The 14555-nt window shown below is 36.9% G+C and overlaps 1 protein-coding gene across 1 annotated transcript; it reads right to left on the bottom strand.

The window, feature by feature from the left end:
• Positions 1-1025: 1025 nt before the first annotated feature.
• LOC110787595 (tRNA nucleotidyltransferase cca2) lies at positions 1026-14019 on the bottom strand. The gene is made up of 15 exons (XM_021992221.2): positions 13659-14019; positions 12058-12188; positions 10982-11099; positions 8565-8617; positions 7641-7690; positions 7404-7502; positions 7197-7306; positions 6870-6997; positions 6070-6136; positions 2679-2762; positions 2249-2311; positions 1990-2134; positions 1559-1720; positions 1364-1458; positions 1026-1283 (listed from the first exon to the last, which is right to left on the bottom strand). The coding sequence occupies exons 1-15, from the start codon at positions 13977-13979 to the stop codon at positions 1170-1172; spliced, it is 1740 nt and encodes a 579-aa protein (XP_021847913.2). The 5' UTR covers positions 13980-14019; the 3' UTR covers positions 1026-1169.
• Between the last annotated feature and the right edge of the window lie 536 nt (positions 14020-14555).

Below are 14555 nucleotides of genomic sequence, written 5' to 3'. Positions count from 1 at the left end.
AAAATTGTCCAAGGCTCTGAAATGTTCCGTTATTTAGGATCTATTATCCAAAAGGATGGAGAATTGGATGGCGATGTGGCCCATAAAATCAAAGCAGGTTGGTTGAAGTGGAAAGGTGTCACGGGGTTCCTAGGTGATTCAAGCATGCCCCAAAGATTGAAGGGAAAATTTTACCGCACGGCAATTCGACCGGCTTTGTTATACGGCACAGAATGCTGGGCATTGAAACATTGTCACGTGCACAAGATGAATGTGGCGGAGATGCGCATGTTACGTTGGATGTGTGGGCATACAAGAAATGATCGTTTGAGGAATGAGATAATTAGGAAGAAGTAGGGGTTGCACCGATTGAGTTTAAGATGATTGGAAAATCGTTTAAGATGGTTTGGACATGTGAGCAGAAGACCAAGTGATGCCCCGGTTAGGAGGATAGAAGGGGGGCAAAGTGATAGAATTGCAAGGGGTAGGGGAAGACCTAAGAAAACTTGGAGGAAGGTGATTGAACACGATATGAGCTTTCTTGGGATTGAGGAAAATATGGCGTTGAATAGGACAGAGTGGAGGCAGAGAATATACATTGATGACTTCAGTTGATTTATACAGATTTCATGTTTTTGTTTCTTTCTATTTTTATTTTTATTTTTATTTTATTTTTAAAATTCTTTAAAATTTTTTAATTTACATGCTATTTTGAAATATACTTAATTGTTATGCACCAAATTAGCAGCAGCCAGCAGACCTATGTAACTATGTTGTTGATAGTAAACGAAATATATAGGAGATTTCTCACAAGCTCGGCTTTTCCCTCAACAAAAATTTTGCAGAATGTTTTGGTTAATATCTTTTGGCTCAAACATGTTTTGGTTAATTTACTTGTATCTTCTTTTGCTATAACATGCTGCTCATATTGACAGGTAAACAAAATCAACCAAATATTAACAAATTTGTTTTTGCGATTTCCATTAATTGTTACCCCATACCAAAATTGCTAGCTATAAATCATCTAAGATACAAAGCACTGTACATAGATGACAAAGATCCATTTAAATTTGGCATCAGCTTTGTTATTCACATAATCTTTTAAATGAAGCTTACAACATTACATCACTGCCCCCGTGGAGATTAAATAAAAAAGCAAAAAACTCTTCGTACTCTTAAAAAAAGTTGCCTTAAACATTATCGTCCATCCTTGCACGTTTTGCACCTGCTTCCCTCAGCCATTCTTGGCATTCATCCGCAGTTCCAGTAGGATAGGCAAGCTGCCATTCAATAACCTTTTGTTGCTGGACATAACAAGGGGAAATATTTCAGGACCAGTTATCTCAAACAAAACCAGTATTTAGTCAAGAGACGAATGTCTCACCCATTCTTTCACATTTGGTCCAGCTTTGAGGTTTAAGATACTCATAATGTCCTTCCCGTTCACTAATGGCTTCGCCTCCCAAATGTTTTCAAGATCTACAAAATTAAATATTTCAGATAGTGCCAATATGTCTGACTTTTTTTTGTTGTTGTTAAAAAAATAGGATTCCCAAAAAAACCAGAGAATGATGCTTACCTAGTTTCACAATCACATCCTTAACCAGCTTAAACAACTCCTCGCTCTTCTCTAACTTTAAGTCCTCAGCTGATGACTCGCATAAAACACCATTAGGATAGAGTAATGTGGATACAAGCAATGCAACTGGCCAAAATTCTTTGATTTCCCGGAGAAGCAAGCCTGGTATAACAGAAAAATAATACATTTCAGAGACTTCTGCCCATGTAATCGATTTGTCTAAAGTCTCGGCTGTCAGAGAAAGACCAGAACCTGACTCTATCCTATAGCCTTATTCAGTTTGTTCCACCACATTCAGACATAAAACAAACATCCATCTTCTTGTTCGATTCTTAATACTATACATTTATACTAAACAGAAATCAGATTCATCAAGCAAAACGCTTGGATCCCGGCAAGAAAAAACCAATACGAAAAGGAAGAAATAAGACCTAATAATATCCGTAATTTTGATGTCTCAGGAACATCAGTAAGAATTTTCCCACAGTGAGCTTCAGCATGTTGCACATCCTTTTCAGACGTAATACAAGAAACTAATGGTATAAATTTCTCTGTTGCGCGGTGTACGCTAATAACCTGATAAGGGAAGAGAGAATCAAATCAAAAAGGTCAACTGTATACGGAGGTCACTCAAAATGCAAGATAACAAAGCATTAGCAACACAATGAGCTCCAAAGGATCAGAACTTACTGTTTCAGCATCTTTAGCTTTAAGTTTGAGAGAATTTCGAAATATGAAATCAACTACTGGGATCTGCAAGACAGGAAAAACAGACATGAGGATGACCTTTCATTATCTTCTGATACTTGACAGTTGACACCAAAACCTTCACGGAGGTCCAATATTTACAAGCACGGGTTATGTCTTTATAACCTCTGATCACAGATTATAATAGTCCCGTATGCACCGACACCGCCTTATCCAAGCAATTGATTTAATGGTAAGGGTAAAATAAAGTGTGAAAAACTGAACATTAGCAAACATCCAAGAAAGAAAAACAAGCACTAAATATGTACAAAGAAATTTTCAGCGGGTAATTAATCTCCCGACCAGAACATAAAACTGAATGTTATGAACTTGTGAGAAAGGGGAGCAGGAAAGATAACTAATTAAAGGCTACCTTTTTCTTCTTATTATCTCTGTACACCATGCTCCTTAGAGGAAGAAATAAAGCAGCATATAAGCATAGCCGCCTCTGTTCATCCTGAAATTATCAAGACATGGCAATCCTATTGTAAATGAGAATGCACAAGAAGAATTGAAAGTGGTAAAATGAACAACCAGAGTTTTCTTTCAAAATATTCATATCAAACAATGTCCAACTTTGTAAGGAGGGAAATGGATAAACAAACTTATAAAGAGAAGAATAGCCGATTCACAAAATGAATCATGGTCTCAGAGAAATACAAGTTGATAATTCGACAGGTGTGTATATGTGCAAAGTCTGAACTGACAGTAACAGGACATCTAGTTTCAATTGATCAACAATTTCTGTCTTCAAGATTAAATTCTTCGATATATAATAATCACCAAATGCCACAGATTGAAACTTTGCTCTGGGAAACAAAAAGCAGTGTTGAAGACAAGAAAGGTTACCCAGTCTGACGGGTGCAACCCAACTCCAAAACCCGAGTGAATCCGAGAGGGATCTATTAATTATCTCAAATTCTTTTAGGAGCTCAAGCATGAACAATTTGTTTGTCCTTTTTAAGTATCATTTGCGTGCCGTTTGATAGGCGGTAATAGGTAATGGGAATGAATTTGTGGGGGAAAATGTAAGAAAATTCATTTACCAATGTCCATGGGAGTGCTAATTCACCTAAAGAATATCAATTTCTTCATAAATCTTCATTATTATCCATTACCACTTGGGGTGGAATTGGGTAGGAATGAAAATTTATGAAGAACTCAAGTGTTGACCCACAGGGTTTTGATGATGACAAGCAAACTTAACTAATAAATGTTTAAGTTTCTATGCTAAGAAAACCAGGAGTTCCAGAGCAGGAACAAGAGAAGGCCAAAGCATGTAGACTTGGACAATCAGAGAAACTGATCAAGCAGGCATGAATAAGTTCCTGATGGGAACATGGTTCGAGAAGTTCCAGAGGTGGAACAACCAACATGCGGAGCAGCATGGAACATGAAGACAGGAAATAAGAGTTTATTTTCTAGGATTCATGTAAGTATGTAGTAGCGTGAAAGGTAATGGAACAAGGTGTCAAAAGGAACTCGTGGAACTTAGAGTCAAAAGCATCTAAGAGTCAGTGAATATGTTGCATATTATTATCGTAATCTGTAGGGATTTATTTAGAGTTTTGTTTCTTAATAAATCTCTACTTGGTTAAGAGTTTTAGATAATATGCACTAGTTATTTTAGGATAAGATTTAGTTTTAAATAAAAGATAAGTTTTAAATTAAATCAACTTTAATTAGGATTCTGATTTTAATTTCATCTTTTATTTATTTTTATCTTACCTGCTTTTGGAAAATAAAGAGTCAAAATTTAAAATACGTATAATGAGTTTGTAAGTGTTGGAACTTGTAATGCAAGTTCCTGCACGAACGAAATCTCATGTATTTATTTCACGTTTATGAAAAGGTTTTCAGTAAAATATTTTTGCATAAGAAAATAAATAAAAAGTGAGTTTTGGAAAAATATCTCCTGGATTATGTTTTGATAAAACGTTGCTTTTTCTCCAAGTATTTATTTTCTTTTTGTTTCCTATTTTTACTCTAACTGTTTTACTGTAAACGTGGTATAAGTTGTGCCCAAGACTTTGACTGCTTTCTCCCCAAGTTTCTCCCCAACTAACTGATCATGGGTAAGTGCCTAGAAGTTAGGAAACTTACTGTTAGTGGAGGAATAAGTGGGATTATGGTTAAGTCTCGTGCACGCTATAAATAGAGGCTTATATCTTCATTCCAAAAAGTCTGACTTGTGTCATTCCATAAGGGTTGGCTGTGGAATAATGTTATAGAATAATATGTTTTTCATTCCACATTTTTGAGTCAGTTCCTACGAGTTCCAAGTTTCTACGAGTGACATGTTCCCCATTGGTTTTTCACGTGCTACATTCTAGAGGGATACTAATCAATTATCAATCATCAATATTTTGAGAGTTGGTCAAGGGTTGAGTGAACTCTTGTAATGGGGAATTGGTCAAGGGTTTGAGTGAATTCTTGTATCAAGTTTTGGGCTGGAACTTGAGTGAGTTCCTGATGTGTATGGGGCAGGAACGTGAGTGAGTTCCTGATATGTATTTGGGTAGGCTTTGAGTGAAGTCTATGAGAGAGAAGCAAAGAGGCTTTGAGTGAAGTCTAAGAGTCAAAAGAGACTTCTAGGGAAGTCAGTGAGAGGCTGAGAGCGTAGTTGTTTGAGGGAACAACTATTGGGAACTTGAGTTCGTAGAGGAACTCAAGTAATGGCCAAGTTTCTTATAGGATTGTAGCTGAGTTGTTGCCGTATAGTGAAAAGAGTTTGAGTTGAAATCCCTAGTGGGTCGAGGTTTTCTTTCCAGTTGGGCCCTGGAAAGTTTCCTCGTAAAATCTCTCTTGCATTGTTTCTCTACTTGCTTATGTTCTTTATAATTCCGCAAAAATTGGCTAGCTAGTTCCATATTACAATTCACCCCCCCTCTTGTAGTGTTCCATCCAAATAACATCAAGTTTGTGGATGAATTGCATTTACATGAATATGGTGATTAATTTTTCAAATTGCACTCAAGTTCATTACCATTACCGTCATTTATTATCAGCAACCTGCTTTGCAACAACCGAGGGTTCAGCGCCCGTCAGTTGCCTTAAATGTATAATGCCTAGGCTACTTGCTTCAACTAGCTAGTTTACCATAAAAAATTATGGTCACATAATCCCATTAAACCATCCATCCACAAAAGGCGGAAAAAATGGGCACATGAAACTAGAACCACCAAATAGACTCTGAAATGATATGCAGCATTATGGCAATAACATCAAGCACCTCTATCTACAATAACATATAAAAAAAATTCACAAAAAAATAAAACCGCCCATCTCCACATCAAACACCTCTATCTACAATAACATAACAAAATTATTCATAAAAGAATAAGGCAAGGGATATAGAAACCACAGAAAAAAAAAACATATTTAACTCGAATCAAGTCACCACCCTCCTAGCAACACAGCCCAAAACAGCATAGAACAAATTTAAGGACTTAAAGGCCCAAAACAGCATAGAAGAAATTTCAAACCCAATCAATCCCTTCAATGGGTTATATAGTAGTAATGGTAAGTATCTAAATAACTGCATGAGATGCATCTAAATTGTAAAAGTGGGGTGGACTTAAGGACTTCAATGCATTCTAATATTCTAAATAAATACTCATTACCAACATCTTTAATCTGATTAATTTTGACGTACACGAGATAGCCATAATGACATCTATTAGATTCAAAAGGAAACATGAACACAAAAAAATTACAGAGTATCAATCTTATAAGCATGAAAGAGATGATAAATGTAAACTAACATTTAAGGTAAGAGCTTCCAGTGACTGAATAAGTTTCGATGTTGAATCCATGAGAGCAAGACAGAGCCTGTAGTAAGCAAAGAGGTAGTGAGCACAAGGGGAGGAAAACTATTCATTCATACGTCATTTTAATCAGAAAACTTTGATCCAAGTGCATGTCAATAATGGGATACCCATATCCATAGAGCCAGTTGTTTGATTGGTTAATAGTTTCACTTTATGACTCTCACGGAAATAAAAGCTTGATAATTTATGAAAATCTTCCATGGATGAGGATTCTAAATGGAGGCAACTATGCTGGCAAAGGTCCTTCCAGATACTCCCTCCGTCCCAGACTAGTTTCGACACTTATCAAGGCACACAGTTTTAGGAAATAAGTTGTTGTTCGGTTATCAAATACTTCGTATTACTTTATTGGAATAGTAGATGTGAAATGAGATGGTGGGGTATTATTTTATTGAAAGTAGATGTGATAAAAGATAGTGGAGTATTTTTAAGTTGAATACTTGAATGTTAAGAGTATGGGACCCTAACATTTTGTAGTTGGAAAGAGAGGCATTAAAATAATTGTGGAGTCTTTCCTAATAGAAGTGTAAAAAGTAATTTGGGACGGATGGAAATAGAAAGTAATTGTTTAAGGTGTTGCTGATAACTCACTGGCAACAACATTTTGTAGTAGCTAAGAATATTAATGACGGTAGATCAGCCAGATTATGCTCTGATGGATAGAAAAGCTGAAGGATTCCCAAACTGATCAGTTAACTTAAGATGAGGTTAGCGTAGTAGAGAATGGCTCAAACCTATCACAAGCTTCTGGTGGTGAAGGCTCGACATTAGAAGGAAGATTAAAAACAATCCAAAATAACTGCAAATCACAGATATAGGTCACTGCTTTAATAGGTTGATTTCCTCCAACCATGAGATCTACCTGCAAGCCAAAAACATATGAAAACACGAATAAGCCAATGAAAACAGGGGTAGCTACCATTCTCGGCTGCAGAAACCAAACGAAGGTTGAAGGACCGTTGGAGCAATTAAATGGAGGAGTTATGACTGAAGTCACAGCATAAAAAATTAAAAGAAATTAAAAAGAAAAAAAAAAAAGAAAAAAAAAGAGTTAAACATACTTCATGACCAATCCTTTCCCTGCTTATCTTCTCTTTAATGGCATCTCTCACTTCATCAGAAGCTGCTGCTTCCTTTAGTCCCTCGTCTAGCACAAAACAAAACCTTCCACCTACAAGATCATCAAAACAGGTGAACATGAATACATGCAAAGGCGAGATACGAGAGCATATTTGTTTGAAATAAGCAATTCGTTCAGAGGTACATACCAAAACGGATAGCTCGAAGAACACGTAATGGGTCATCCAAAAATGTCTCCTTTGGGGGCAAAGGAGTGACTATTTTTCCTAACTTTAGATCTGTAATGCCTGCCACCAAAACAAGATAGAGCCAATGAAGAATCAGATAGTAGATATATAGATAGATATATGAATGGACACAAAGAGAGTATAATTTTCACAGAATGTAATCAATGTATATCCAACAATATACACATCTGAACTAACCTCTGCCAGTAAAATCTTCCACAGTATCAGTATTAATATTGTAGAACAAGCTGTCACATTGAAAAATGTCAATGAAAACACACGATTGAATTAGCATACATATTAGGCAAATCCAAACTATGCAAGACATTACTGAATAGTAAATTTCACAGTGGTAGAGAAATAAATTGCAACAAATAATCCCATACTGGAAAAATACATTGCAGTAAGGGCATGCTTGGATTTAGGGTAATGTATTAAGGGGTAATAAAAGTCAAACTAAAAAAAAAAGGTAATTGAAGGTGATGATGAGGGGATGAAGTGGTGGCAAAGAGAATAAGCTAGTGTTGGCAAGAAGAAAATAAAAGGAAAGGGGGAACAAATACCCTCATTATGGGGGGAATAGTTACCCACCATCCCACTAGGGTGATTATTACCCTCATTTGGGGGGTAATAACTTCCCCCTTCCTTCCTTCTCTTCACAACACCACCATTACCACAACTTCTCATCATAATACCACCACACCACCCTCCTTGCAACCACCTCAGTTCACCTTCATTGTCCTTTTATTCATGTGGTTTGACTTTTATTACCCCCGTAATCCATTACACCCAATCCAAGCATTCCCTAAGAAGTACAATTGCAGTTCAACAAGAGTATACTCGTGTAAAAAGGTGGCGTTTCGAACTGTTCTGATATGGTTCACGTTATGCAAAATGGAAAAGGGAAAAAATGAAGAAACATAAATTATACATTTTATTTAGTTTTGATACATACACTCCGTTCTTACAGCTTAAGATTCTCGATGTCTCAGGGAAACCCAAAATAAGGGACACCAAGGCAAACTCCGCGTGAGGAGATGAGGATTTAACATTGTTCATTTTTCTTCCATCTCTTTACTTGAAAGTTGAAAGAAGAAAGTTGAAAAGAAATTTTTTAATTACCTGTTTATAGTCAAATCCCTCCTATAAGCATCCTCTTCCGGTGTACCAAATCTCTGTCATTCAAAACAAAGTCAATCAGGAACCGCTCTAAATTCTGTCTATAAAGAGTACATGCGTACCAGTGTACCACCCCTGAAAATAAAATTATCTGCTCCCAGCAGAGGTCAGTGGATCATAATAGGACCATTCCTGAAACGGCCAAACCCAGGTAGCCAAGAGTTTTCAGGTCCAAATATATCACATATCGGCGTGGTCCATTTACCCAACATGTTTTACAATTTCAAATAGTAATGATAAAATGAACTGGCCAGGAACCTGAGCCTGTCAAATTTCTAGTCGGTAGCAACTGAAACGGACCATGGCCAGCCTCAGACTTGCTACAGACAGGAACCTGAACCGGTTGTGACTAGCCCATGTCCACCTGTAGCTTCTAGTTATGAATTTCATTTTATGGCACTGGCAGATGCTGCAGTACTCTTACAGCCCACTTGGAAGGCGGTAATAAATCTTGGTAATGGAAATGAATGTGCACAAGTTTGCAAGGAAAGTCTTATACTCATCCCCATGGTAATGTTAGTTCATCCCCAAGTATCACTTTCTCTTCATAAATTCTTATTACCATGCATTACCATCTGAGGTGGGATTGGATGGTGATGAAGTTTATGTTGAAAACACAATTTTAGGGGATGAGGTTGCATGCCATTACCATGGACATTAGAATGATATTTTCCTTGCCAAATTACACTTAAATTCATTCCCATCACCGTTATTTATGACCACCTATCATTCTGTCCATTAGCAGAAGGATAGAAATATTAGCGGAAAGGCAAGAAGAGGTGAGTTAGACCCACTGACCCACTTACAAGTCCAAGTAAAGTCTCACCCAGGGGGAGAAGAAACACCTAAACTTATAAGGTGATAATTTTCCTCTGCTATATATAGGGTCTCGAAATCCCCTCACAATCTCAGATGTAAGTTCCCCTATGAACTCGAGCATACAGGAAAAGTGAATAACAATCCCATTTATGCTAATCCGTTAGAGGTCAAACCCTTATCCAGTTGCATGATTAAAGGTCCACAATCTTGATCAAACCAGAATCAAACTCCCATGCCAAGTTGAATTAGAGAAAACCTGAAAATAAGTCTAGGCTGTGTTAGAATCCGCCTTACTTAGACCATAGCACTATGTCGATGAAGGAAAAGGAGAAACACCGGTTACAAGCTCAAGTGTGCTTCCATCCCAAAACCATATGGAACTTAGAGAGTTAGAGGGATAACCCACTAAGCAGGCTCATAAGGTGGTTGTATTCGTTACTCCTTCCTAATATGTGTCAACTCGCATGTCTACACTCTACACATATCTAGGTCTCAACAGTTAGATCACATAGCTAACTCGCATGTCTACACTCTACGCATATCTAGGTCTCAGCAGTTAGATCACATATCTCCCAGCGGTCAGATTTTCCAACTCTCACTAACCAGACTTAACATGTTCCTCGACTATTTTGAAGATGATGAGGTCGGAACATAAGCGCCCAACATGAAAACTACAACCTACATCACAGAAAAACTGATACTTTCAAGTTTCAGGACATAAAACAAACCTACCCACTCATCAATCTAGCAAAGGACAAAAAAAAGAACTTGAACTTTTTCAGTGCGCAAATTACTTCGAAAAACATCAGGCTTCATCTATACAATGACCAAAATCCCGCGGTAGATCAGAGTATAAGTGAGATATCCGTTAATACTTTGTTTAACAGATTCAAAGAGGAGACAGCTCAGTGCATGTTTCTGATTGTGTTAACCTGATTACTTACTTCATACTTGATTCACCACAACCACTAGGAATTCCTCGTGTACATTGACATACTAAAACAAAACTGGGAAGAGATGACCACTCTCCCACATTTCACTACTCACTACTTAAAAAAGAAAAATGAAACCCATATGGGATCCTATATACCAGGTTATATTTAAGAGCTAGTCGATCGATTCCAAGTCAAACAACTTACTCCACAGTTTAGACTCTAAAACAAACCTTCTAAACTTCAACACGGTATGGAAATCTAAAGCAATGTAAGGAGCTACGAGCCAAACAACTGCAACCCACTCTATAACAGGTCTTACCATGATTTTTAAGAACGGCTGACAAGTAATAGCCTCGTGTTATGGGCACACCCCAAGTCAGAATAATTTATTTTTGTTAGAGATGAGTTCTATATTTGGCCAATTAGAGTTCTGGTTTGGTCAAGACTAATTTTCAATCACATGAATAATTGCTCTACTAGTTTTGACTTTTTTCTTTCAAGCTCTCAAGAACCTTATTTTACATCAAAATAGAATGACATTTTATTTCAAGAGTGACAGGAAAAATATAGTTTTATTAACTATTAAGTATGGACATAGTAATTTACCATGGTAGGGATGCGGCTATTTTCACAGTAATCTTCAGCCCTTAAATTTACAAAATCGACCCACAGATCAAGAAGGCGCATCCTTGCAGTTTCCAAGTGTTTTGATTGGTCAGGATTGCTGCAAAGAAAAGATCTTTGTCATATGCACACACACGTAACAGTGAAAATAGAGCACATGTCTTTTGAGCTATTGGCCATATCCAAAATAAGAGGTTCTCTACGGCAACTGTATACTACAAATTGTTATACGAGATGGTGATAAGTTCGAAAACTTCTTGAACCTCAAAATAATCCACAAGCAGAAACCTGGTTCGTGTATTTGGCTTGCACATAAAGGGAGGATTAGCATAGATTCTCAGAGCCTCAAATAACTTTTAACTCGCTACAAAACCAACATACATATCCGCACTTTTAAACATTACAATCTCTTCTTCAAACCATTACCACCGCACACCTTATAATACACCTAAGGGGGAGGGGGGGGGGGGTCACCTAAACTTGTACTGCCCTGGCCTTTCATCAGCCCTCGCACACAGGTTTCAGACAAGAGCTCAACACAGTCAAAAAGCAGGTACTTTGCTTTAGGTCTCACCTCGGGGCTGCCGGCCTGCCGCCCCCCCAAAGTTTTTTTTTTACAAAAACTGATATATAGTAGTAAAAACAAAAATATATCACTAAATGCTCCTTCAATGGTTATTTCTGGTTTCATAATAAGTCATGTAGACTCTCTGGTCAATGTTTCTAATCCTTTTTACTACAATATAACTATACCTTTCTTTTTTGGTTTCATTTTTTTTTTTCTCGATCCCCAACATAGAATTCCTGACTCCGCCATTTAGATCAGTATCACTTGCCATTCATCATTTTCAAAGTCTAGCTACTAAATTAATCCCTACAGAGAGGAAAAATACATCCTACAAGCAAAATGTCCAGCCATAAGAGAGTCAAATTGAAGCACATAGAAAATTGCATGAGAAATCAGAGAACTAAGTTAGAACTGAGTAAATACAGAGAATGCTTCGATGCGGTGTATTTACCAAGCAGAGAGACATCAGATGGAACTATGTAGAACATACCATTGAATAACGCCAATTCCCTGAACATCTTCTCCAGTCTTAATTAGGTACTCATTGATCTTTTCACAAAATTCTCTACCCAACATGTTATCTATAGCAACATCAATGTCATAACAATCTTTTCCAAGAAGCTGCAAAATTAGAACAATCAGGTGAGAATCAATGCAAGTGGGAAATATATAGAAATAATTTTTTACTAGTTACTCCCCATACTTCACCAATTTATAAATGTTCCATTTCCCTTCTGCAGTAATATGTAGCAAAAGTATCATCCATTTGCACCAAAGTTAATCCTTATAAACAAGAGACAAATAAAACGAGACAAAGAGAGTACAAAACATCGCTTTGGCAGTCACTACAAATAAGAAAGTTCACCTAGAAAACAAACTAGACTTTTCGTGGATCCATCAAAGCTTAACATGCTTGCTTTCAGATGATCAACATGCCTAATTGCCTAAAAAGCATCCCAAAACAGCTCAATTAGTATTAAAAACTCTCCAAAATGAGCATACACCCAATTTCAAGTAACCCATTGTCCTGTCTTCCCCATCCAACAAGAAGCGAATTGGCATAAGACTTTCGTACAAATCTATGTACATTCATTCCCACTACCACCAATTTGTACCACCTATAAAACGGACGTTATTATTTCTGAACCAACCAAGAGACAATTAAAGTGTAATGGAGAGAGTACAATGCAATGCTATGGCACTATGGCACACTATGAATAAGAAAATTCACCTAGCAAAACAACTGGACAGGCCTTTCATCCATAAAAACTAAACAAGCTTACTTTCAGATAATCAGCATGTCTATAAGGCTTCCCAAAACTGGCTCAACAAAAATTAAAAACCCTCCAAAATGAGCATACACCCATATTGAAGCAACCCCCTATTTTCCTTTCTTTCCCATTCAACAAGAGGCAACTGCGATAGGACTTTCGTAAATTTATACAAGTATATAAATTCATTCCAAAAATGAGCACAAGTATCATCAATTTTCACCAAATTTAACCCTTACAAACAAGAGACAAATAAAGCGAGACGGGGAGAGTAAAACACAATGCTTTGGCAGTCACTATGTATATAAGAAAGCACCTAGCAAACGAACTGGGCAGGCCCTGAATCCATCAAAGCTTAACATGCTTACTTTCAGATAATCAGCATGTCTATAAGGCTTACCAAAACTAGGCCAGTCAAAAGTAAAAACCCTCCAAAATGAGAATACACTCATATTAAAAGCAACCCCTTTTCCTTTCTTTCCCATTCAACAAGAGACAAACTGCCCATAAATTTATACAAGTATACAAATTCATTCCCAATACCATAAATAGTTACCAAATCACATAAATTACATAAATTATTTCATAAACTGGCATGTAAAGTAAAGCATTTCATGTTCACTTTCAAAATCACATAAATTATACAGAAATTATAAAATTAATTCTTCAAAAGTTTAATACCCATTAATATTTACAATCCCTTCTAACGGTAATAACAATAATAAAACCAGAAATCCAACAAATTTCGACATATTAATCAAATTTAATCTCTACAACAACAAAATAATAAATTTATTAGAACTTAAACAAAAGATTAGACCTTATCTCGGACCCAACCGCCGGCAACACGGAGCTGAGTGTTGAGATTGAAGTGATGAAGAACATCTTTAAGGCGTTTGAAAATTAAGGTTTCCTTCTCAGTCAGAAGAATTTTGTCGTTGACTTGAACGGTGCCGGGCAGAGGGGGTTCCGTCGCCATTGTTGCTCTGCGATGGAGGAGACAACGTAGGGTTTTGGGAGGGTTTAATAGGGTTCGGATTCTATAGAGAGGAAGCTGAAGAAGGTGATTATGGAGTGAGAGTGGGAATTTTGGGCAGCTTAATACAAAACGGTGTGCACTTGGCGCCACTACTCTCATCATTCTCTCTCCATTTATGGCTTTGTGTGTTTTTGCCACTCCATGAAATACTTGTTGGCCATGGGACCAATTTGAGAAAATGTTGGACCCGAGCCCGACCCATCATTTTAGATTGACCGGTTGAGGGTAAATTTTGTAACATAATCGTTATTCCGTATTAGATACAGGGCAGTAACTGTTGGGTCGAATCAGATAGGATTAAGTTCAAGTCGGGTCATTTAATTTTAGGTAAATTGGTGATATTCGATTTTAAATTAAGTGATCTAATACCTAATATCCCTAGGTCTAGTGCCATAGAAAAGTGAGTATAGATGTGTGACCCATATCATGGATAAAATGTGTGACAAGATATCAGGAGAATTAAAATTTGCTCGACTAGATTTGATAACATATTGACTCTAATTCAAACTCAAACTCAAACTCAAACTCAAACAGATGTTACACCAATTCAGATTTCTTAGTGTTGAGCTCAATTAGCTCGTGATTTCGTCTCTCATCAATCATAAATTTCGACATGTCTAGCATGGTTTAAGGTTTGATTTGAGTACGTCTAGGATATACTGAATGAATAAACGATGA

The sequence above is a fragment of the Spinacia oleracea genome, chromosome 2 (assembly GCF_020520425.1).
Source record: "Spinacia oleracea cultivar Varoflay chromosome 2, BTI_SOV_V1, whole genome shotgun sequence".
NCBI classification, from domain to species: Eukaryota; Viridiplantae; Streptophyta; class Magnoliopsida; order Caryophyllales; family Amaranthaceae; genus Spinacia; species Spinacia oleracea.
Note: the sequence above shows the minus strand (reverse complement) of the source record. Positions and strands in the feature narration are given on the sequence as shown.